We start from the raw sequence: 26,550 nt of genomic DNA, 5'->3' as shown, positions 1-26,550 counted from the left end.
AGACAGCCAAAGAGCTTTATTTTACCCTTAGTTCTCTATTGACTGCTTCCTTGGTTCATAAAATCTTCGGTCAGATAGGAAAGGGGGGAGGGAGGGAGAAAGAAGGAATCCGCTTCCAGAATGAAGCCCGATAAGCCAATTTCAGTCAAGATTTAAAAATGAAGCCTGACAAGCCAATGGTGCTACAAACCCTGGCACACAGGGCAGTTGAGGGATGGGGTGCTGACCCATTGGCTGGAACGGTGCACATTAGTATAATTAGTATAATTATACCCTGACTTTGTCCCAAAACCTAGCAAGGGTTACTGTGTTGTCTTTTTGAGATTGTAGTCATAAAATTAAGTCAGCTGTGGGCAATATATTCAGCTCGCTTTCATACACACACTGCAAGCCTTGTTACCAGGGCCTCACAAAGCATCTCTTGAAAAAGGAATACAAGATGCTCTTTGTAAATAAAAGTTCATGAGTCTGAGGAATGAAGTCATTTTCCAAAATCGCAGTGAACGATATTCTTTTTCACGAGCCGACGAGAAGCCGAGAGGTGGGCTTGAGGGAAAGGATCTGAATGAAGCATGTTAGAGAAACCACTTAGCCCTATTAGCCCATGGCACAGCCAGGCTGTCTCCCTCCTCCTCCTCCTCCTCCTCCTCCTCCTCCTCCTCCTCCTCCTCCGCCCGCCCACAGTCTCCCCTCCCCCATGCCAAAAGAAAAGGTTGGTCTGGCAGTTTTTTTAATAAATTTGGCACCTTTCTGCCTTCCACCGAATAAACTGGAGTTGTTAAAAAATAAACAGTCACGAGAGTCAATGCTTCACGTGGAGCGGTTGGATGGAGTTGTGGGGGGGTGGCGTGGGGGGAGGAAAGGGTGATCTCACTTTCTGAACGGCAAAGTTTGAGTGGGAGGGTCTCGACACGAAAGGTAAAAAAGGGAATGATGTGAACATGTGAAGGAAGCCAGAGCACCGAGCAGAGCGCCAGTCTGTATCCTGACAGGGGGAGATAAGGTGGCTGGGGAGCCAGCGGTGCTTTCCTGGAATACAATCTCTGTTTGACACTCTCTGCTTAAGCACTGCCCATCTGTATGTTATTGAGCTGGAGCCTCTGGGGAAAAAGAGGAGCCACAGGCACAGAGAGTGAACGAGGGAGGCAGCAAAAGCGCTTTTCTTCCTTTCTTTTCCTTTTTTTTTCTTTTTTTTTTTTCTTCTCTTTTAAATAAGGATCTGGTTAGACTGCCTTGAAGTGCCACATCTGGAAACTGAACGCTGAAAGAAAGTTAAAATAACTGAGGCACCATTGAGCCAAGGGGGGCTGATTGCAGAAGAGGGTAAACAATTACTGAGACGCCAGAAGACCACTGCTGGATGTAAGGGGAGGAAATGGCTTTGATCTCCGCCTGGCCCCTCATTTCTCCTATATTATTCTTTTTGAGATGCTTCTCCTCCAGCACAGCCTCGAGTGAGGGAGGCGTTTTTCAGTTTGACATTGAAGGTAGCTCAGCAGTCAGCGCGCAAGAAGCCACTGTTATCAGAGGGCAGCAGCAGGCAGTAGCTACTGGAAGTTGGGTGCCTTTTGCTGAGGTACAGTAACTCCCTTCTCTCTCTAGTGTCTGCGCTTTTCTGCTTTCATCTGTCTGTCTTGAAGCTCCCATCTGGTTAACGTTAGCTTAATCATTCGATCCTTAAAGCGATACCAGAGATTTTTTGCAGGAGGTCTGAGACGTTGCATTTCGGGACTGGAGAGATACAGTTCAGACTTCAAAATGTACACATGCCCTGCCTGCTGCGAGCAGACAGCTGCTGTACTTTGCAGTGAGGCTGGCTTAGCACGTCTCTGACTTTCCTGCCAACATAACTAAACAGGCCTGTCCAAACAGAGATATTTTACAAGGGTTAATTGTCACAACACTTTTCTGCTTGCCTTGTTGTAGTTCCTGGAATTGTAATTCACTTAAACTTCCAGAAAGAATCTGTCTTTTGATGGTAAACACTGTACTGTAGAAGTTTGTGCTTTTGTCTCTGAATGCCATTCGCCTCCAAAATCTGAAGTTCCTTTTCGCGGTGAGAGCGGGGATAATAAATCAAACACGTGTAGGAAACTGCCTGCAGAGAAAACACCTGCAGAGATTTTAAGACTTCCAAAAGGTATGAGGTTGGGATTATGGACAAATGGAATTAGAGAGATCCGAGAAGCAATTTGATGGTGGAAAATTTTCCTGCAACCCCTGTGTTTTGGGATTGGTTGATATTCCTCATTCTAGCAAGGCTGTGTCGGGAATGGACTACTCAAAAATACAGCTTGAGAAAACAATAAATTACTCCAGCATACACTGGGGGGGGGGACGACAGTAATGTCTCATGCGTGGGAGATGTGAAGTAGGAGGCAAATTGAGTTACATAAGGTCATGGGAAGGGAAAGAGTAGTTCTTCTAGCATAACATCCAAAAATGAGGTGAGATTAGCCCAGCCGTGTCACTGTGACAGTATCAAGATCGCAATCTCCTATATCACACAGCTAATTTTCCCCCTACACTCCAACTGCCAGACCTAACAGCCATGGAAATAAGTGCACAAGCCCTTCAGACAGCCGGGGTTGCCGCGGGGCTGGGCAGAGCTCGTCCCCCCGCTGCAGCGGCTCCAAGCAGCTGGGCAGCCTCGGGAAACGCCTGCCCACCCTGCCAGGGACTCGGCACGAAACATGACCTGTGTGAGAAAACTGGAGGCTAAAACCTGCTCTGCTCAGCATAGGGGCTCTCGGGAGCCGTCCCGGGCTTGGACGGGCTCCATGACGTGGGATGTACAGCTCTTTTCCTCTGGCCTGGGATCAGCCCCGGGAAGCTGCATTGCCACCTGTTGCTTACAACATGGAAAGTCCCTCAATGAAACGCCTGATTTAAGAGCTGGATGGGTTTTGTAGCTGCTTTTCACAGGATAATGAGCATAAGTGATTACTAGCCTTTCTCGATATGATTCTGTAGTATGGTTTTCCCAAAGACACAGTTCACATTGCTTCACTTTAATATATTAGACTTTACCTTGGGAAAGTGCTGTGAGATATATTGGACACTGAGGGGAATGACACTTTAATCTCCTTCACCCTTTTCAATCCTCCCTAAAGTTTCATTTGTACAGTCTGATCTAATAGACTCACTAACTGGCGTTTGCTCTGGCAGTTTACATCAGCCCCTGCAATGGCAGCATTTAGACTCTGGATCCCCTGTTACGAATGAATGATGCTGCCTGCTCTCGTCACGCCAAGGCCCTTGGCCGCAGGATGTTACGGTTTCATGAGGAAGGAGCCCTTTGCTAGCTGCAGATTCACCTTACTATTGCATTTCAGGGCCCACCTCCATGGCAATTTCCAAGGAGGCCCAGTAGGATGCTCTTTTGGGATAGGGTTGATGGCTCTGCAACAGTGAGAACAGTGTATTGATCCACATGCATAGTTGGTAACAGGAGCAGGGGAACCAGCTCTAAACCCGGATGTTGATGCAGGGGCCAGAGACTGAAGGTCTGGTAGTCTCTCAGCCAGGGAAGGAACGTTTCCTTTGGTTTTCCAGAGAGCTTCCCCCTCCCACAGCCCACCTCCCCTCCCTCAGCCCCGGGAACAGGGTTTATCCCAGAGGGCTTGAATTAGCCTCTTTCGAAGCCCGAGTTCTTAACCCGCAGCTCACAGCAAACCACAAAATAAACTCCCTTACACAGCGTGGTTTGATTCAGCTCCTTCATCTAAATATTGACTCAGCCCTATAGCTCTCCCAAGCAGACAGAGGCTGTTAGTCACGTTGAATAGTGCCAAATTATACAAAGGGGGCAGATTTACAGAGTTACAGAGCCGTGGATGGTGCTTCACGGACTATGGACGTGCACCACGGACTATGGTGCCAGTCAACCGCGACGTGAAACACGTCGCTGTGAAGCCAGAGCACAGATCAGGGTAGACAGAAATCACAATGTTTCAGCATGTGGGGCAGGTGCTGGACAGCATTTGCGCTACACATGGTTCTGCTCTACACAACATCTTCAGAAATTTGCAAGGTCTGAAACAGTGCTGGTGGGAATTTCCAAGCTATAACTGCTGGGATGCTTTTAAATCTTGGTAAGAGTTTGATATTATGCACCTATAGAAGAACAGGAGACTCCAATTAATGTAAATACATATTAGTTTACATTTCTGTTTTTCACTCCTCTTCCTTTCCAGTGTTTGGCAACCCTAAACTCAGAGGAACTGGAAGAAGTGGTTTAAAAATTCAGAATTAATGTTAACGTGGAGCTTTTCTGTGCCTTGGATTTGAATGAAAGCCTCTTGATGGCAGAAATAAGAGAACTAACTACATTTTCAATGCTATGCTACTATGCTATACCCACTCACAGAGCAGACCACGGGTTTGAGTTGGACCTCAGCAACACCTAGTAGCTTGGTGCCCTGGTTGTTAATCAATATGTGATCCAGTACACCCAAATTAGGCACATAAACTGTGCCTAAACATTTCAATCCAAATCAGGCACTGTCTTCAAATATAAACCCAAATTCCCCATGTGGTAATGGAGACACCAGGTTTTTTAAACCTCTGATTCCTAGCTGTTTTCCCTGGAGGCCCTCAAAGGGGCCTCTTCCTCTGTAAGGACTGTGTTGGGTATCCACTTCAGGACAGCTTTATTAATCGGCTAAAGGCTGGGGCACAAAATGTAAAGGTTTAAATTAACCAGATTAGATTTCATGTGTCATGGAATAATGTGTCTAGCTTTCTGCCTCTGTTTGAAGAAGAATGCTTATAAATTGATGAAAATGATTCAGAAAAGTATCATGAGAAGTATTACAGTGTTAGGAATTGGAAGATAGCTGCGACACTCTGCAATCCAATCTGCTTAGCTCAGAGGGAGGTTAAGAAAAAACTTTGAACTTATTGTGTAAGCACATACACAGGCAAAAAAAAATAATAATAGTCTCGCTAGTCTAACAAAAGAAGGTCTCATCACATGCAACATCTGGAAACTGAAGGTGACCCAGTTCAGACTACAAGTTAGTTACAAATTTTAATTTCAAAGATAACTAAGCACTGAAGACTTTATCTGGTTGTGTTGTGTTGTCTATCAAGAGGCGGATCAATATGAAAAGCACTCTCACGTACTCAGTTGCTTGTGTGCTGTTTAGGATGATTAAGTTCCTTGGCTCACAAAGACAATAAGGGGACGTGGGGGAGACGTTATGGTGCCGAATCCTGATGTGTATGGGGAGACAGTGAGAAACAGAAAGAGAATGAGCACAAAGTGCTCATCAGTATAACCCAACTGCAGTTGGCGGCATTAAGTCAGAGACTGATTTCTCCAAATACGGTTAGATTAAAATATTTTACAAGGAAGATTCATCAGATATGGAAGCAAAGGATTTAAAACTGACAGCCAGATATCAAATGAAAGCAAACAAGCAAGTGGCAAACATCAGAAATCATTGGTCCATGCCTTAGCTTGGACTTGGCAGAAGGAAAGGAGGTGGTGAGACACTTCCAGTTTTTGTGAGGCACAGAGTCAAAACCAGAGGTAACTTCTGAGAACAGTTATATCCCATTGTCAAACACATGCCTTTAAAATAAGAGGCAGGTCATACATTATCATTTGTGTCTGAAGCTTGCCACTGCCAACATTTGCGTTTGTAAATTCCACTGATTTTAATTATATAGATGTAGATTTTGTTCCTCAGTAGGAATAAAGTTCCTTGCAAACAGCAGAAAAGTACAGAGTCTAAGGTGAGCAAGAACAGTGGTACAAACCGTCAAATACTAGAGAATACGGCAAATGATTCCCTGTGATTCCTGCTGTGCAGTCACTCACGTTAATGCAAAATGAATGTAAGGTGATATTCAGAAGAAGATTCATTTCATTCTGATGTGAATGACTACATGAGCTCAAGAAAATAGTGAAGAGAGCCCAATATAGGAGATGAGTGTAGGAAGGATTAGTGGAAGAAAGGGAAGACAGACATTTTGTGGAGACACTTGCTAAGCAAGAAAAGAAGATTTCACATGTCCTCTATGGAAAGAAGAAGTGAAGCAAATAGTGGGAAAGGAAGCAAGCTAAAGCAGGAAGAAGACAAAGGAGAGGAAAAAAATTAGAGCAAGAATGAGATAATCAAAAGCCTTAAGGGTAAAGAAAAAAATGAAGTAGTTGGGACAGGGCAGGAAGCCAATTCCCAGAGTGAAGGAAGGCATGATATTGTTGGACGGATGGAAGAGGAAAACTGTTTCCAGCATCAGTGTTTTTGGCTCAGGGGAAGGGCAGAGAGGCAAAAGAAGTCCTTTAAAGGAAACAATTATCATAGTCAAGGCAAAAATAGCCATTTACTATAAGAGACCATAAGAGGCAGAAGTTATCTGATGGAGCTTGCATACTAAAATGACGTGTTTGACAATCAATTTTTTTCCCTCCTGACTTCTACCAGTTCCTGATCTAAATTTTCAAAAGCAAGAAACAATATTTGAGGTGCTTTCTTTCTGGTTCTCTAAAGCGATAAGCAATGATTAGCATGGGACCTGTGACAAACTCGCCTCTCTGAAGTGGCTTACCTAAAATATATAAAAGAGAGCAATCAAAAGTCCCAGCCACTTGTTAACCCAGACTCAAACTACCACCAAATTGCCTTCACCCCTTCCCACATAAAGGTTGGAACAGAAAGTCTTGCAGACTGTTTAGAGAAACCACAATTCGATCCTTACTTGTGGTATTAATCTGTTGAAAACAAACTAGCACTAAAAGAAGCAGCAGAAGACCTAATCCTGAGGTGTGAGCCAAAAAGGATTTTAGCTTGACAGAAACCTTTATATTCTTTTAAGCTAATGGGAACTGCATCTACCTTTAAAAAGATCTTTAAACGAATTAATTTCAGACTCTTGAGGTTATGTTAGGTTAACTCCCATAATGGGCAATTTGGATTTCTAGCTGCTGGTTTTTTCTGGTACAACAAGGTTATGTTCTGAGAAATGTCTAATAGTGGGGAGGAAGTTTTACTGCAGATGTTTGTGATTCCAGCTTAAGTTTCTCATCAAAGCTTTAATGAAAATCAGCTGCTTGGAGTAGAGCCACCAGACCCCAAACCTTTTAAATCATAGGAAGCTGAAGCAAATGGAAGCACAGGACAGAGCAGATGGATAGTGGGAAATGCTCTCCATTTCAAGAAGGTGCATAAAGCACCCACCAGAACAATGCAGTTTAAACTCCACTGCAGCGAGTTCCCACAAAGTTTTGGGCAAGTACCAGAAAAGTGCCCCAAAGCTTATTCAAGGCTGTATAAACCAATAAAAGGTATTTCATGCCCCCTCTTATTCATGACATGGGAAGCAAGGAAGGAATTAAAATTCCAGTTTTTTCCAGGGAGCATGAGAGGCAATGAAAGAATTGGTTTCTGAAGGAGAACTTGTCCTGATTTAAACTGATTACAATTACAGCTCCTAGTGTCCAAGAAAATAGGTCTAGTTTTTGAATAATATATAACCAGCCACTGATAATTTACAATTTGCTTCTGGACTTAGATTTCAAACACCAAAAGACCCTTGGGTTTTATATTTTAATTGGTTCTCTAGAACGTTTGGATCGGATCCCAGCTCATTTTCAGACACCACCATGAGCTGGGGATGTTTGGGTTATGCATCCTAATGCAAGATTCAACAATTGCTGAAGAGTATGGTATACAAAGCTGTTAGAGCTCCACAGTTTTTGAAATCTAATGCTTTGTCCTTAAATGATCTCAAAGAGATTTTCCTAACTATCAGTCAGGATGCATACAGTGTGTATTTGGCAATGCAAACAGAGATTGACTAAAATGCAGTAAATAAAATCTGGCTTTGTCGTTCCTGTTTAGCTGTATTGTGCAATTCTTTAGATGGTTATTTTCTTAAAATAAATACTTCAGAAATACTAGAACGGCTTTTTTTCTTTTAAGACAAACAAGCAAGAAACAGTGCTAAAACCCCAGCATTCAAGAGTTACTAAGATACCTAATATGAGCCAAAGAATAATAAAGGGTTGTGAAAAATAATTTAGAAATTACTATTCCAAGTTTACAAGACTGTAAGAAGAACTAAAATGTTGGTTTTTAAGTCATGACATATGGAAGCCAGGGACCATGGGAAGAACTGGCACACACTGAATGTTAATTTGAAACATAATTTAATAATTACTGAATAAAAACTCTACCTGCATGAACAACTTACAATATGATATGTAAAAATAGCCATTTTAGCTAAAACTGTAAGGCTCTGAATCATTGTTTGACTCTATCTTCCCAACAAAAACGAATAAAAATGAACTCATTCAACCTTTCACCATTGGAGTCAGGTGGAAGAAAAAGCACACGGAACCAGCAACTAAACCGGCTCATTTCTGGGCTGCGTGTACCCTGTTACCACCCTACGATGCCTCCTGTTACCATTGTATGAAAGGCCTTCTGAGCGGCAAGAGATGATCAGACTTCTTTTCTGCCAAGGCTAATGCAAGGCCCATATGTCCTAGGGTTTCCCACTGTGGTTTCCCACCTCTGAGCCTGGATGACAGCCTGTGGGGAGCCACCGAGAGCCTGCTGTTCATGACTCCCTTATGCTGTGCTCCCCACTCCTGGCTCCAGGGACCCTTCCTCGAAAGCACTCCATCGAAGAAAGCATTTGTCCAAAGAAAAGCTGCTCCAGCATCCAAACAAGAAAAAAAAATTAAAAAATAAAACAGCTGGCAGGGCAAAACATAACACAGCCTTCCCTACCCCAGCTATTAAAATCTTACATACCAAGGTGCCCCAGAGAAGCTAACACAGCCCTGCCCGCTGAGGGTTGGCAAGGCCTCCGGAGCAGCAGTACCTGGCACGGATCCCTTCGGGGGCAGGTGGGCAAGTGTTGAAGGTCTAGACATGGTGTAAGGTCAGAGGGGATTTGTGTGTCATACTCAGCTTTTTGCAGGTTTGTGGTTTTCTGTGGCTCCCTACTTCCCGTCATTGGCGAGGGTTGTCTGCAAAGGCTCAACAGAGGCTCCGAGGCACCAGTTAATTACTTTTAAGTCAGCTGGAAACAGGGGTTTGGGTGAGGGATTTTTGTGAGGGATGAGGAAAGAGATTGGGTTTTTTTTCTCTTGATGCATCTATTCTTCCCCCTTTTTGAGCCAACAAGAAACTGATTTCTTCATTATCAGACCATGCCTGGGATGAAACAAGCCACGGACTGAGAGGCAGTGAGAGATGGGGGCAGGTCATCCCTTCTCCTGAGCCCTGGCCTTTCCTCTCTCATTTCAGAGCACAGCCTCTGCCCACCACCATGCTGGACGTAAGGCTTGTGGCACACATTTAACCATGCTGAGCTGTCTCCCTTCCCTCCCTCACATTTGCAAAGCGCTGGTACCACCAAGGGGGAAACTGTTCTGGGAGAACAGCCCAGAAACGTGGCACCTTCCCAGCAGCCATCCCCAGCAGCTGCCTCTTTTGACCACAGCTGGGCCACCCTTGGGAGGGAGAGATGGTTGAAAGCTCTTTCTCTTCATCTTTCAAGTTTTTCACACTGTGGCTTGTGTTTCATGCTAACAGGCTTTTAAATTGATGCCTTGGCTATTGGCCAAGCAGACCACTATATGTCCCTACTGCGATTCCAACATTTCTAAGAGCTGCAAAATCAAACCAGGAAATACTAAAAATCTGGGGTGGGGGAAACTGCTGCAAAAGGGAAAGCAAAGAAAGCTTCAGATTTACCCTCTCAGTTTTAACAGTGTCCCACGAGCACAGTCATACCTTCTTTAAAGGTTACTTTCCTTTTTTATCCCCGAAAAATTTTGTCTCTATTTGGAAATCTCTCAGGTAGTGATTTAGTTTATCAACTGATTATGTCTCACTTATCTGGGGGACTCAAGAGGAGAAAGTATGACTCAGAAAGCACATTTCATGTGAGTGTTTTGTGGGGACTGGGTGGAGGGTGGTTAATGAGGAAACAATGCAGAATTATTTATCCCTTTTCCTGTAAATTGTTCTCCTTGAATAAACTCGTTTTCCAAAGTTATTTCAAACTTTGTTTGAAAGACGAAAATCAAATAGCTACTTTTCCAGCTGCAGATTTTCTATTTCCAACAGTGAGCATCTCTAAGAGTAAGGTTTTTACTTAGTGCCTGTAGTAATAAGTACATTAGAGCAGAGGCTGGTATTAATCTCTAATCCTTAGCCAGCTTGCAGGCAGCTAAAACATTTTAGCCCTCCCCCTTTTTGGGGGAGAATGCCTTTTAAGCAGAGGCTTTGTCTTTCCCACTGTATATGGAAAAAATAACTGTGCACTTCTATGGAGAATGCCTAGCTGAGAAATGTTTATCTTGGATCCAACCCCATCTCTGTTGCTGAATGGCATTTTGTTTTCCACTTGGACTGGGGAAGGGGTAACAGTCTGGAAACATTTTCAACACAGGAAATTTTTTTAAAATTAAATACAATTCCTTAGTCAAGGTAATAGATAATGTTGTTGCTCTGCATAAAGCCATCTGGCTTTCAGCTATTGCGTGTTTTTGCAGGAGTCATCGTTACTCTGTCACTATTACAAGGGAGGCATGCACAAGCCCACTCAAGGAACAAGAATATAGAGTGACAGTGGGCTGGGGAGGGGGTTCCTTGTCATTGTCCCTGTTGCCCATCGGTTTGGGGGTTACCCATGTGCAATCAGCCATATTCACTCTCGCTCCGACTGCTAGCTCTACTATGCAACAGGGAGAAATAGAGGTAACTTTTGTTCTGTATCTCCCCTGCCAGCAAGATTTTACCTAGAATTGGAGCAACCAGTTTCAGTCTTGCTAGTTTTAGTTTTAGCAGTCTCTAAGCTCTTTATCTAAAACTTCAGGAAGAGGATTTCCATCAGCATCATAATCTGTTCTTTATCATCATCAAAAATAAACTTCTGTTTTGGAAACTGATGAGTTGATAACTCTTCGGGTGATACATAAATATTCCCAATTGTCAGGGATAAACCAACAAGTGAAGTTTTCAAATCAGGCCGTTATTAAGTTAGGGCCTTGTCCTATCTCCCTTAAGGCAACCACAATTTTTTCAGCAAATTATGGGGAGAGCTCAACCCCTTTGTAGATATAATTGATGGAGATCTTACAGTCTTAAGTTGTTGCTTAACACAGCAACAGTTGAAAAAATGGACTAAATTCAGTCATCATATATATTCTTTAGCAGCTGCAGACTGGCCAGACACTGCGTGCATGGCTCCAGACCAGCCACAGCTCTGTGCTCTTAGGCGGGGGCATCACTGGGGATGCAGACAAAAAGGGACAATATTGAGCTCCACACACAGGGGATGACAGAAAGGACACTAGTAGCAGAAAATAAGGCTTCATTTGTTTCATCACTCATTGAGGAGTTCGTTTACTGAAAAAGATTACAGATTCAAAAGCGGTGTCACTGCTTTATTTACTTTTTTTATGTTTGAAGATTCAAATTACTGAGCTTCACAAAAACACATCACTGCAGCTTTAATGAGCATTTCATATCACTTACCTAGAAAACCCCATTATTATATTAATTTGCCCAGATCTATGGCAAATGCACCCAGTGAGGCTTTAATTCTCATTGAACCTATCTCATCTTAGAATTTAATTTAAAAAATAAGAATATGCAACAGTATTGGGGGTTTTCACTGAATGACTATTTCAGCAAGAAAGAATTTGCTTTTACATTTGCAAGCTAAATAATAAAGCAGCAAGCTTGTTATTGTGTAATTCACATAATTGCTTTAGTTTGTAATCTCATTAAACACAACTATAACTGAGGTACCTGTCAAGATAAGTGGATAAAAAAAGATTACCAGCATTGTGCCCAAAAATCTTCACCAAATTCTGGTTAATTCCTAATTTACAACATCAGTGGAGCACTGGAAGCAATAAATATTTCACAGTTAACAATGTCAGAAATTTAAAAGAACAATACAGAAGTGTAATGTACTACACCAGGGTGCTTATTATAAAACTATCATGAATATTGATTTAGAGACTAAGGTAAAAAATGTATTCCTCTCAGAAATGTTTAAAATTTTAAAAATAAATTTGAAATTGCAAATGACTAATTTGCATGAGGTTCCTGCCCTTGAAATGGTAAACATTGCAGAGTGGCTTTTTGCATGCAGACAGTTCTCTAACAGCTGTAGTGTCCTATTCAATGGGGTAATTAACTGTCTAGCTATGATGTCACAAACTGAATTAATTTCTCCAGTAATAATAGTTAGAATGTGACCTTTCTAGTTCAGAAGAATTTGATACTCTAGACCAGAGGTAATGAAGGCTTATAGAAATTATAAATAGAGCTTGGAGGCCTAAGGGGAAGCCAGGGAGAAAACTTATGCGTTTTTAATTCTCTAGGTTTGTGAGGCTTCAAAGCTCAGATAAATTTAGCAAAAATCAATGGAGAAGAAATAAAATTGCAGAGCAGATGTCTGCTTTTGTCTGCATGTTGTGGAGTACCTCACGGTGTAGAGCAGGACTTCTGTCCATCTCTCTGTACGATGACTTTGATGGTAAAGCATGTCTGGCCAACAGGTCAGTTACTAACTTCTGAGAGCCTCATTCTGCAGAGGAAGACAAAGATCCCTCTGAAATGTCACTTCACAGGGATTTATAGGTTCAACTACAAAGACAGTCTTGAATTTGCTATTACTTAAGGCCTGGGAATTTGAAATCCATTTATTTCTTCAAATGATAAGTTAAAGTGAAGTATGACAGCTCTTGGAAAGGGCATCACCAAGGCATTTTATTTTTAAAATTAGTTATAGTTTAACTCAGTGATGGAAGAACTCATAGCAACCTCTTCCATAGCCAAGACCTGGTCTAGGAAGATACATGTAGCAAATGAAGAGAAATGAACAGGACAGGTTAAAAGGGGAAGTTACCAGCAGAACTAATGATGTTATTTGTACCTTCAGTAAGAGCTCCAGCTCTTCATTTGTTTTTTCAAGAAGAGGAAAACATTTTAATCATTGTATCTAATAAAAACAAATGCCCTGAAAGATATTTTAACAAAAACAACTTCTATATCAAATAATTTTTCCATGTTCGTATTTCCTTCCTCTTATGAATTGAAGAAAACAGATTTCCCTTAAATATCTTAAAAGCTCTCCTACAAAGTTAGTTTCAACTTTTCATGTGAAATTTTAATACCAAAATGTAACTCTCTTTCTTTCTCCCTACCCTCTTTGACTAATCCTTTTCATATACCTGGTATGCTTTGCTAGTAAATCCTCGCAGGTCACTCATAAAAGTTGCCCTCAAATACCAAAGTGTGGTCTATCCCTTAGAAAGGATGGAGAAAAAAAATGGGAAAGATGGCACAATGCCAAGCAGTGCTGCGTACATATGCAAATGGCTTTAAAGTATGGCTGTTTAGCTGGAAGCCAAAAAAGTTCTTTCAGCACTGGATTAAAAAGACTGTAAGTCTTGGGTCCAGCGGCAGATTTATATTCACTGCAGGCATCTGAAACAAGCAAATCGTGACTACCAGAAATGCCTGCCCATGTGGGGATATCATTATTCCTAGTGGTTCTGACTAGTTCTCTTAAAAGACATGAAGTTGTTGACTCGTGTCACTGCTGCGGATTACATTGGGTACATCTGGGCACGGTTCCAGGCAACCAGCTCTAGGTGGCCCTGCATGTGCAGGGCGGTTGGACCAGGTGACCTCCAGAGTTCCCTTCCAACCTCAACCATTCTTTGTTTCTGTGATTTTGTGATTCTGTGATTCTGTGTGACCATGGTTATTATTCCATTTTACACATGGAGAAACTGAGTGAAAAAGTAATGTTCACAGTCACACAAGAGATGAGCTGAAGAATGTGTTTTCCTGAGTCCCAATATCCTTATGAACGTAGTTAGGGACAGAGGAGCTCATGCACAGAAACCAGGTGATGAGTTTCTCATCTGTTCAGGGAGAAGGAATATTTTTCCCTATGTTAATTTCAAACAACACAATGAAACCATTGCTGTGAAGATGTCAGTAGACTAGAGCTGAAGGGTATGTCACGAAGTGGGTGAGTGACTAGAACCAGGTGCAGGAAAAGGCAAAGTGGAGGAGTAGGAGGACAAATGGAAAGCAGGACAGGGAGGACACGAGCACGAGCAGAGAACAAGGCAGCAGCAGAAGGGCTGTGGGAGCCAATGGGGGGCAGGTGGAGATCCACAGCTCGTAAGAGTAATGTTCAGATGCTCCATTAATAGAAACAGTCCAAGAGAAGTACAGAGGCCTCCCCCAAGAAAGGCCAATGAACGACCATCTCATCTGGTTGGCATTTACTGTAAGACTGTTTAAATTACATTCAAGCCTCGTTGCCAACAAGAGACATATAATATAGACAAGACTAATCTATAAATAAAATCTAGAGTGAATGTGTGCTATAAATATAAACTGAGGAGCCATGGATTTAACCAATGCCTCACTATATATAAACGGACCTACTGGAACATGCTGTCTGCAGCAAACCCCGCATTGCTACAAGTACTCACTACGCTTTTGAGGAAATTGTAACTACACAAATCTCTATCTATATGATTATACTTTCTCCTTTGGCAAATTGAAATCCATCCAAATTTTGGGGACACGAGAGCTAGAAGAAATTGATAAACAAATGATTTGCAACTGTATAGTTATGATTGTAAAAAAGTGGCAGGAATATGAGTGACTGTTAGGACAATACCAGAGCTGTCATCAAATACTTGTTTATAAAGAGCCCAAGGACGCCTTCTAGAAATATTTTTCTCTCTCCTGCCTCAAAAAATCAAAACAAAACAAAGCAGAGAGAATTTAATTAGACAAATTTTACCCAAGTCATACACTTCACATAGGATCCATCAGATCACCAGATCCTTTGTCCACGTGGCCTACCGTAGTTAGATCAAATGTAGTTGTAGAGATGGATCCTTTTGGCAGGTTGGAGGAGTAACGAAAATCAAAGTGTTTAAATACAGCCATCTGTTATGTCAACCGTTTCAGCTGTTGAGAGACAGAGACCACCCTCTCAAGCTTCTCCCATAGTAGGTATTATGGGAAAAAATGCTGAGACTTGCTCCACATTTCTTGATTACACATTGCTGGCGATCTTGTGAACAGTCTAGTGATCATGTGTGGAACAGATGAAGATAAAAGCTGTGAGGAAGAGGAGCAATGCCAAATAATATCCAAAGCAGCAAATACTATTAAAAGCACTGTTTTAATGCAGTTATCGCTGGCTGTCCTACCCTTTTGGAAAACATGGATCAGGAGTGTGATCATACAGAGGCATTTGGGAGCATCTGGTGCTGGGTTCAGGGATTTGTTATCTCCTAGTTATGAAGTGTAGCAAGACAGTCTTTCATGGTTAGCTAAACCAAATAGGAAAGGCAGATTACCTGCTAATGCACACTTCTTAGATATCTTACATGAGCTACTGTACCTGTAAAATATGTACCGTTTCCTTGGGACAGACAAAACCAGCATAGTTCTAACCTTTATCAGTCAAATTCATCCCAAGACTTACATAACTGTGTTTCTCAGCTGTAGTCAATATTTGGCACAAAAGTGTTTCCAGCAAGAGCTGGTGAGCTAGCACCAGTGGGTTCCTCACCCACAAAAGTGGAAAAGGCTGGGTGTGAAGTATACCAGAGCATCACACACCATCTGGATGGGCAGAGTATGGGCTGGATGAGATGTGAGATGGGGATAAAAGCTTTTGGCAGTTCATCCCCTGCCAGAAATAGGGCTCCATCTCCATAACTTAAAGTCATGTCCATGTAGACCATTCAAACCAGAGCATTAATTAATAAACATCCTATTAGTCTGGTAAACCCAGTCTCTGATGGGCCCAGTGCAGCTGCCTGTGCATTCAGAAAAGAGGGAAATGCGTGCAGGCTTTCCTATCTGCTGACTCTACACAGCAAGTGCAGTTCACAGGTTTTCTAGTGAACACGCGAGTCCAGCCAGTTCGCTGGGACCAAGGCAGCAACCAGCATGGCTGAGTCAACACCAGGATCCTACAGAGCAAATATAGCTATATCCTTTCCCCCTGCTTAACTCTCATCCATCCGCGTGTACGCACATACTTTTGAGACCCCCTGCAGTCACAAGTTATTCCTAAATACTACACATGCTGAATGCTTGAGCCAGAGTGTAACCTCCAGCAGCTAAACACCATTTCCACAGTCAGTAAAGTGCTTTGGTGGCTGTGTAAGAGAGCAATGAGCCCAGGGCTCCTGAGTGCGCTGCCCACCAGTAGCAAGTGCCGGCACCGAGCTGCAGTTGCACACTGTACTGTACTGTAGTGCGTACTGTAGATCTGCTGGATTTTGTGTTTGGGCAACAAATGGAGAAGGGTTTCTCCTGCAGGTCACCAAAGGCAGGAAGGTCAGGACAGTGGGGCGCAGTGCCATTGTAGCTCTTTTTGTCTGCATAAAGTTTCCCAGTGGACTGAAGAAGAACTAACTCTTCATGTCTATGCTTATGAATAACACATTTTTGACCTGCGGAATTTTAAACGTCTGTTACTTTGCTCCCAGGGAGCAAGAAATGGTCAACTGTCCATCAGTCTACAACTGGCAGTCTGGATTGTAAAAGTCCACGTTTAAACGTACTGGAAGTCAATTATGTCCTGAGCTGAAAAGCAGATGTAGAAGTCATGTTAGTGCCTTCAGTACTTTCTTGCTGAATGAAACACCAGAAGTAGAGTCATGTATCTACCCGAGGTAAAGAAGATGATTGCTTTGTAGTTAATGCTTTCCAGGCATGATAAGCCATACAATTTGTGCCTACCCAGAGTGGTTTTAAGCTAGGATGTCCACGGAGTCAAACACTTTGTTTATTTACATCCCAGATTGGCAAAGCAGTATTTTTAGTGCAGCAAAAAGTGTGCATTTTGGAGGGAACCACAAGGTGTCCTTAGAATGGGGTTATGCTCCTTTCTATGCTAGAGCTTCACTGCGTAGTTATTCAGGGAGTTTTACTCAAGTCACTAGCTCTGGAGATTCTCAAAGTCACTCACAGAATCAGAGCTCTTCTTCCCAGCTGTATCTACAGTGCTTAATTGCAACTTGAGCCAGCAATGAACATGACAGCACTAACATGATGGCAGGGGTCAGTTTTGCTCTTTGTAAAACGGGATAATCTTGTATCTCACAGGCATGTGTTAGAACTAAAGTCACTGTTTGCAGTGAGCACCAAATATTTCAGATGACAATACAAAGTCTTAATAATAATTTCTTACAGATTTCTTTCCTAAATATGTTCTATGCTGTACAAAGCCATCAAGTTGAAGTGGGACTGAGCTACTAGCAGCGATAAAATTAATTTCCAGATAGCAAATGTCCAGTGGCATTTTAAAATTCTTTCTAAGAATTACAGCTTTACCAAAGGTGCTAGAGTATATGTATGCTTTGTGCCCCCCAAAGAAGAAAAACATATCTCAGAGATGGGCTGAAAAGATTTTGTTTGCAGATTTTTGAACGCACAAGTATTCAGTGAGGAAGGTGGCACCAGGGCAGGGTAATATAATACATGGAGAGCTAGCTGTAAATATCAGAGGAGACACTATCTGGAGAAAGGGAAATATCCCATGATCACACTCTGAACTCTGAACTGGCCAGAATCAGCCTAAACTCAAATGTAGAAACAGAATCGCTTGGCCCTGTTGGACACCAAGGTTTCCTTTAGATGCATCCACTTTCTCTACGTAAAGATACTGACTGGGGGAACAGACTGTTAGGAGCCTTTGCACTTCCCCAAAGGTACAGAGCATCCAACAGTTTGGCCAGGTCTGTGGCATAGCAGCCATAAACTGGACATTTCTACACAGCACAGCATAGCTGACGTGCAATAGGTTTCATCTCCCCAGACTTTGTATGCAGTACAGGTGCCTACACGTGAGCTAGTCCTCCAAGACCCCCTTCGCAGTCGGTAGAGAGCAACAGGCACAACTGACCTACTTGAGACGCATTTTAGCATAGAAGGAATTAAACCATACAAGGAGTGTCTAGCTGGCTTCTTCCCATGTGGATGTCTCCACGCTGATGACTCCCAGCCTGCTGTGGTTTGGGCTTCCAACACACGCAGTCCCGCCGCCCAGCTGTGGAGGCTGCTGGCCAGGATGCCCCCGCACTAGCACGGCCACAGCTGTGTTAGCACAGCACTGCACCTGGGGCACGGCGGTCCTCTGGGGTCCAACCAGTGACTCTCTTCATGGCTGACTTAGACATGTCAGGTGGGACCTGCGGAATGCTGAAAATTTGGCGTGCTTTCTGTGAGCGCTTGGCTGGAGATTAAGTATTTCTGAACGTGAAGACCCTATTTAGGTGAGAAAGACCAGGAATCTCTTGGAAAAAAGTCCTCCCTATTCTGAGGAGACCGGAGAAATTGGAATAGCATCAAATGTACAGTAGAGGATGCTTTCTCAGACTTACTTCTCTAATGTTCTTATTTCTAATAAATAATTACATAAATGAAAGCAGGAAAACATCTTTATTTTTAGGAAGGGCAGTAGGCTATTTATCTCAAGTTGGCCTAAGCAAACAATCTTCAAAAAAGCCTCAGAACTGTGGCTGCCAATTCCAAACACTGCTCATAAAAAAAATAAACAAAAGCAAGCATGTTTGGGTTGGGTTTGGAAATGTCCCCAAGGAGCAGAGGGCTGTTGTTTCCATGGCAATGCCATGCACTTCCAGCAGACTGGACTCTCTTTTAGATCCACAGATTTTAAAACGAGTGGAGGATGTTTAGAGTATTCATTCACCACTGTATAGCAAAAGATGGAGAGTTTCAGGGATATAGTATTATGTTGAGTCCTAAACTTCTGTTTGGCTAAACCGTTCCTTCCAGAAAAACATTAAACCTTGATGGGAAACTGTCAAGAAGGGAAGAATCCATTGCTCCACTCAATTTGTTGGATTGTTTTCATCAACGCATTAAAAACTTGGGCTTTATTTACTCACTTTGACAGGTATCTATGGCTGATATGATGCCTGTTATATCAGACAGAGGAGCAACATTTTTCTATTTTCTTTTCCCTGGGCTCTGAGGTGAAGCTTGATAATGTTCAAGTAGAGTTTCTTTTCTTTTATCCTTTTCTTTCACTCCAAAAGAGACACTGAGGACTTTTGAGAGTCCCACAGTTCTGAAACTGTTGATCAATCGATGTCAAGTGATAAATATTATTATGCAAATAATTCACAATATGTGTCACAATTCTCCATAGATGTTTCAGTTGAGAGAGTGCCTATCACACCAGACTTCACAGTTCTCAGACTGACTCTCTTAAGTATATGTCTTCTGACAATATTTTTACCACCTTTACAGAACAGGTCAGACTGAAGAAAAATGGAAACTCAAATGCACAAAAATCTTTTCAAAATGAAACTATATGTCCAATGAACTTGCTACACCATCAAGATAAAGCAGGCGAACAAGCTGTGGTATGTCAGCTTAGCCAGAGGTAACTATCTATGTATGTTCTTGACCATCACCAGATGAAAGGTAATGAGAATTAATCTAATTCTCTTCCACTGAAGGCTAAAAGAGCATGATCAGCAACAGTTACCGTGACTTGGGCAGCATATCGTAAATTATGCTACAGTCATTTGTCTAGCCTCTTGGCATACGAAGAAGTAATGTGGGGGGGGCTGCCAGAAACTAAAAAAATGTGCACTTTTGCCTTTTGGCATCAAAAACCACCCTTCTATACAAAATACAGGTGTTTATGTCACAGGATAGAACTTCTTCGTATTTTTGCAGGTAGATTTGGGATATTAGGTTAATTAAGCTAATTTTCATTTCATCACAAGCCCATGAGCTTACAGGACTCAACTGTGCCCAGGCTGCACTCACTTTTATTATCCTGAACAGACCTCTGAAAGTGAGAATCTACTAAGTAATACCATAATATTTCATCTTTGCCATCATGTCTGAACATCCATGTAGCCCATTGAGGACCCTTCTCAGACCTGAAAGGAAGCACGCCTTTTGACTCTATCGCCAGCAGCAAAGAGCGTAACACTGCTGGCCAGCTACAACCAAGTCTCAGTTGACACTAAACTTAGCAGTGACTCGGCAGCTGATGTGCCATGACTGCTACTTTGAGTGCTGTTCTTCAGCTTCAGTTCCCCAAGTGCTGTCCCCTCTTTTACAATGGTCTTGGAGGCAAGCACCATCTTTTTCTTCTGGGTTTGTTTTGGATCAAATGTAACGAGATTCCTGGCCCAAGACTGGTAGGCATGAGTATAATGAATATAACAAAGGCTGAAATCTCTTAATGTAGACCATTTAACCCTGAATCACATCCCTTCATGTACCCCAACACTCAAGAGAAAACTCTGGAAATAACAAACACTGGTGTGGATCCAAGGGAGCGTTTTATTGTGGAAGAAAGAGACCCTTTGTGCTTTTACATATTCACAGGGAAGTCACAAGTTCCAGTACTAACTAAAGAAACATGCCATGTTTTCTTACCATTAGATGAGAGAGTCAATGTCTACATCGGAATTACCGATTAAAGCAGTGTTGGGGACCTCCTAGTCAAGTAGCATAACACAGCCCATGTCCATGTGCTGCAGCTCTCTCCATGTTTGCCCAGAAAAGAACAATCCCATACAGACTGCCTTGTGGGAACACATCCTACCAGATACCTTGCTCTCCGCTGTGCCTGGACATTGTCGGGAAAATCACAATCTGTCAAAGAGCAAAATCAAGGCAGAAAATGAACCGTCAGACAGCATGGATGATCATAAGCCTTGCCCTTCTTCAGGTGGCTGATGCAGATGTAACCACAGAGAACACTCTGTGCATGTTACCAGCACAGCACTCTTCTTTTGGGAAAAGCAAGCCAGAAGAGGCAGGGTCGGAGCAAACATACCTACCCCAGCTCGGCTGCACCACTGCTGCTAGCTGGCAGCAGGGAAGGAACGGGGACCTGCTTCTGCCCTCAGTTATGCAGGCGCAGATCAGGAGCAGCTGCAATGAAATTGGTGGAACTGCTTGAATATAATATGGGAGTAAACTCAAACCCTGTGTACGTGGATTGTCTTCCACCTTCAGTCACATCTTGCACCCATACCAGCAGAAAGGTCTGAAGAAACAGAATATGACTACAGGCTCCACAGCGCTTTCAGCACTGCAGCTGGTTCTTAAGAAATGTAATAATTAAATCCAGATGCGAGGGAGGGGGGGAATAAATGCACCGTGGGTGTAAAAGGTTTTCGAGAGCTCAGCAAGATCCACTTTAGGTTGGACTTTTCAGCTTGAACTGGAACAAACATTGTCCCTCGGGCAAAAAAAAATCTAATAATTGTGAAGACATAATTACTAATGCAGACTTAGCATTTTGGCCTACTGATTGTCCACCATTCAGAAACAGACAGTGGACGGAAACGTTCCTCACTCAATTGCCTACATAATGATTTTTCAGGGAGGGTATTTCCATTTTGTTCCAGACCTGTTTGTGCTTTGCGTGCAATTATTTTGTGCTCCCAGAACATTCAGCCATTTGAATCCCTCAATTAGCTCAACACTCTTACACTTCTTTTTATAAATACGATGTTGGCTCACGCTCTGGAACAACTAACCGATCACTCCATTATCACTAGTAGGGCAAGGAGCAACAAAAATATATCAGAATAATTGAGAATGCCTGAGAAAACTTCTGAACCCAAAGGAAACAATCTGGATCCCATTTTCCCCTCATTCCCACTTCCCTCATAGCATTGATTGTCAATACCTCATTTCTGGTTTAAATTGATGCAACTCATGGTTTAAAATACTGTATTAAAACAGTGAGCATCAGCACCTTCCAAGTTTTTGTGATTCATTGAATAACGTGGGGAAAAAATGTTGCCAAAAAATACCCAGGTGACTTAGGACCCTGCATCTCATTTTCAAGAGAGGCTCTGACAGCGAGAATAGCAGAGGCACACAAAACTGAGGCAGATGTCCTGAGGAACTGAGAAATGTGTCTGCTCCAGAATAGGGGGCAAACTGGTTCCCAGTGGACTTCAGCAAAGACTGTACAACCAGTGGAACCAGTGACGTCGCACTGAACTGCACCTAACTTGTTACTGCTGGTGGGTGGACTAGATGAAAGCTCACTCATGGCTGCAGTGCAGGCATACCCTTAGGGCTTTATGGCTGACTGGAGGATTTGCATAGACACCTTTACACACACTCATATATTTCCATTGTCCATATTCACCATTGTAAGTAAAAAATGATTCTGCTTAGACCTGCAAAACCCGAAAGCTTTTGGGCAGACACTAATGGACCAGGTAGGACCACCCACCAGTTGAGGGGCATCAGAGAATATAACATGCCTTAGATCTGTATGGGTGGAGAGAAATATTGCCAAGACAGACACTGGGATAAGAATCTGTTTTCAATTTAGAAACTAACTGTCTCCCTTCCACAGTGTGTGGCGTAATGATTCAGCTGAAATCCTTAGTCTGGTAGGAGCCAGTCCTACAGCTCTGTGTTAAGACTAAACAACTGAAAGAAACAAGCAGTACAAATAGATAGTATTTCTGCAGTCCCAAAGTGGCTATGGTATGAAGGCTTTTCCTCCTAGGAGCTATTATCTAAGAAAGTGTTTCCAAAGCAAACCAGATAAAACATTGCATGTAAGAATGGCAAAGGCAACTGAGTTTTCCATTTATGTTCATCTCAGATTCTCAGAGCTCTCTGGGATAAGATTGGATTAATGAGTCATTTGTAAACCTCATTTTTAAAGGTTGTAGTTAGTCATCTCGTACGATACATCATTTTCTAAACAAGCAGCTTATCTGGCTGGATAGAAGTATCTACGCATCCTTGAGAATGGAAGCTAACACGCAGATGAATCTTGGGATTGCTGGCTCTTGCTAGCCAGTGCTCCACAGCCGTATCTACAGCACCATGCAGACATACAGGTTCAGGTCCCAGAAGCAACACGGCCATAGCACTGTGCCAGGGTTAATTAGCCACAGCCACCAGCAGAGCTAGTTAGCAATATCACTCCCAGGCTAGTTTTTGCAGCTAGTGGAGGTATTGCTGTGCCGTGCTGTATTCGATATTGTAGACCTGCTGTTCATGTCATCGCTTACGGTGGGCATGAGAAGCAATGGTTAGGCCAATGCAAAAAAGAAACGATCCTTTATGTCAGGGCAACCCAGGAAAATGAGGAAGAGGGAGATACAAAGGAAATCGAATCCCAATTAGATCAGTACGGTATAATAAGAAGCCTCATACCTCATAAAATGCAAGCTATGCAAGACCATACCCTTCTGATTCGCTTGAACCTCCCACTTTTCCCACTTTTTGCAAGAGTAAGTGACCTCAAGAGTCACAGAATACGCAAAGTGCTCTAGAGGCAGCCACAAAAAATATTCCGGCAGAGCCCGGCATATCTCACGCTCTGACAGCCACCTCAGGGATAGTGTTCATAAATGCTAGCAGAAACAGGGTGTGGTAAGTAGTTTCTGGAGATCTAAATGGCGTGCTAGGGCCTTCACATCAGCTCTGCAACAACATTGCAAGAATTAGGCCAGGGTAAGAGACTTAGGATCCAAAAATTCATGAGTCTGCATGGATCTAACATAACACATGTGACTCAGGGAGACACTGGGTGACCAGGTGCTGCCTGAGTAACAGAGGTTGCTCCAGAGGTCAACCTGTGCATGATTCACCAGCTTTGCAGAATAAGGTAGAAGTTCCTCAGTGGAGAACAAGAATTTACACATAACACATCAAATGAAAGCTATCCTCTTTCATTTTCTTTTTATTTTCCAGTCTTAGAGGGGCATCTTAATAGCTTTGTTTGTGTTTCTGATTCCTTATATTATTGCTCTAATTAGTATTTAAAAGAAAGTGATTTAGATATTTAAAATCTTCCGTTTAATTTTGGCAAGCTTTGGTAAGTTATCAAAAGTACTAAATTATATACACCAGGCACAGCCACACATTTAAGAAATAACAAGAAAATTTTACCTTTCATGCAATCTCCCCCGATTTATTTGTTATGTCACATGAAGAATGATCGAAGATCATTCGTTGTATCTCCCAGGGACTGATTACTTCCTGGACTGACACCGGGTTATCGCTGGCACATCTCACCAGCCTCACAGACAGACAGACAGACAGACAGCCCTGCTTTGGTAGCCTTTCACAGCAGCCAGCCAGCTTTCATTCAGAAGGGCATTGATCTTTGTAGATATGTTTCTGTCTCCTCTAGGCTCTTCGTCCGAAGCTCATCAAAGCTTCGATGTAAAGTAAACTTTCTAAAGCTTTTCTTTTTTAAGTAAAATCTATTCCTTTCCTATAAGTGCACCTTCTTTACCAAATAAGTATCATAATTTCTAGTTAACTCATCCTCTAGTACAAAGCACAGTAAGAATCTGCCACCTTCTCACCCACAGGCAGGCACCCGCTGCTGGCCAGGGGCAGGACACCGGCAGGAATGCTGACAGCTTACATACTGTAAGGCAAAAAAGCAAGCACCGGGGCAGGGAGTGAACAAACAGACTCGAGTTCAGCAGCATGTGTGTGGTCTGCTACGATGGGGTTGTGCAGTGGGCTCTGGGGAGACCTGGTGGTTGTAATTCTTGCTTTCCCCTGCCTCTCAGCCAAACCTACCTCTCCGAATATGTATGCATAGGAAATACTTTATTTTTATTTTTTCATTGCAGGGATGCCAAGAAGGATTTTACCGTACCAGCTCAGGAAAATGCTCTCCTTGCAACTGTAATGGTAATGCAAACAGATGCCTTGACGGATCTGGAATCTGTGTGGTAAGGAATTCCTGTCTTCTCTACTGGTCCCTCACCGAATAACAGTACCATTTTTTTTTTTTTTTAATGATAACATGAACCCTTTCAACTTCTTTCACTCTTGCATGAGACTTCACGTGAAGGAAATATTTCCCAGGCAAACCCAAGAAACCATGGTCTGACTCTTCTATTAACACCAGTGCTCAATTTCAATACACTGCAAAAGCAGTGTCTGTACCACAGGAGCTTTTTGCTGAAGGGCAATCATAAGTAGGGCCAAGATCAATACACTAATAAGATTATCCTAGCGAAATTTCATTCTCACTTACTTAAATTATCTCTGCAGATTCAAAACACTTCCTGCATGCAGTATTTGTAAGAGTCAGTATGCTGAGGAAAATTTTCAGTCCATCAGAAACGTGGAAAGAGTTTTGTATACCCCTAGAGAAAAATGTATAAATTCAAACACATTTCATTCTCCCCTTTATGAATACAGTGCTGTGTATCATATAAACAATTTACAATGGTGAGTGACCCCTGTGAGCGTATATACATGTGTTATCCATAGTAATTCTGCCACATGGCAGCCTCCTGCTGTGAAGGAACAACATGAGGAGGTTGAAATAATACACCGAGGGAAGAGCATGTTGAACTCCGAGGTAGTATTACAATTTCCCATATGTTCGGTCTTACTCAGTATCAACTCGTACAGAAAGCTGTGAGTTAATATTAGTAGTTGATCACTTGTGGCTCCAGAGCAAAAATCAATCTGGTAAAACTTACCCCAATTGCTAGTGGGCAATCAGAGCAGTAATGGACTTAAAAAAGGATAGAAGTTAATAGTGTAATGTATCTAAACTACATAGCAAGAGCTAGGCACAACTATTTACAGGCTTGTAAAGCAGGAGTAGAGCCCACAGCTCCTTGCTCTGTCATGTGTTACTTTTGACAAGTCATAAACCTTTGCCCTCAGTTTGTCTCTTCATAAAATGGCCTGATAATATTCGCATACTTCGCATCGTTGCAGCCTCTATTAAATTTTCAGTTATACAGATACATAGAGCCATGCTCCATGGCATATTTCCTACCATTTTTATTCCCGTGGGAGGAAGACAGTGCAGCTGACAATTATTATGGCTTGGCCACTGTAGTGTGCTTAGGATTGGCTGGTTTCTGCAGAACATATGTTGGCTTAGTGGTTTAATATTAATTTTTTAAAAGTGGTTTTACATTGCCAGGCATTCCCAGCTATTCTCTTTCCCATGTACATGGCTTTTGCTCATGGGATCATTGTCCCCTTAGTGTCGGGTGACAATGATGACAAGCGGAAACTTCCGATGGAAGACTTGAAAACAAGAGAGAGAGCTTGACAAACGATGACTCTGGTGACCAGAGATTTTCTGGAGTAGAATATATGAGGTAGGGAAGTGATTAGATCTCAATTTACAAACACAACAGAAGACTTGTTTCCTATCTGCTACAAAAATAAGGCCGATGTCAACGGTTGGGGAAAAAAAACAAACAAAAACAAAGTTACTGTATCAGCAGGAAATAATCTGAAAGTATACATGTATTCTTTTCTCTGGGATACTAAACTCTTGGAACTGATCAAGTAGTAAAGAACAAAACTAAGAGCTAAACCCCAGTTTACTGCTTGAGTTCAAGTAAGCCATTTGATGGCTTATCTGAATGATTTAATAAGCCCTTAAGCTCAGGCCATTTACTTCTGAATAAAGAGGAACCGCGAAAAGGCTTAAGTGAAATAAGAGGGAAAGGGAGAGGGAAAGAGCATGGTGCAAGGAAAGAGCAGAATG

The 26,550-nt window shown here is 42.4% G+C and overlaps 1 protein-coding gene across 2 annotated transcripts in view; it reads left to right on the top strand.

The window, feature by feature from the left end:
* The first annotated feature begins 921 nt into the window (after positions 1-921).
* The window catches only part of LAMA4 (laminin subunit alpha 4), a 103,419-nt gene continuing 77,790 nt past the window's right edge, over positions 922-26,550 (top strand). For both annotated transcript variants that reach the window (XM_075145694.1, XM_075145693.1), the window contains exons 1-2: positions 922-1,576; positions 24,656-24,757. In XM_075145694.1, coding sequence (XP_075001795.1) covers positions 1,376-1,576; positions 24,656-24,757 — 303 coding nt within the window. In that variant the 5' untranslated portion in view covers positions 922-1,375. The remainder of the gene's footprint in view (positions 1,577-24,655; positions 24,758-26,550) is intronic.

Source organism: Calonectris borealis, chromosome 3 (assembly GCF_964195595.1).
Source record: "Calonectris borealis chromosome 3, bCalBor7.hap1.2, whole genome shotgun sequence".
Lineage (NCBI taxonomy): Eukaryota > Metazoa > Chordata > Aves > Procellariiformes > Procellariidae > Calonectris > Calonectris borealis.
The sequence above is the reverse complement of the archived record's forward strand: the minus strand, read 5'-3'. Positions and strand labels throughout refer to the sequence as shown.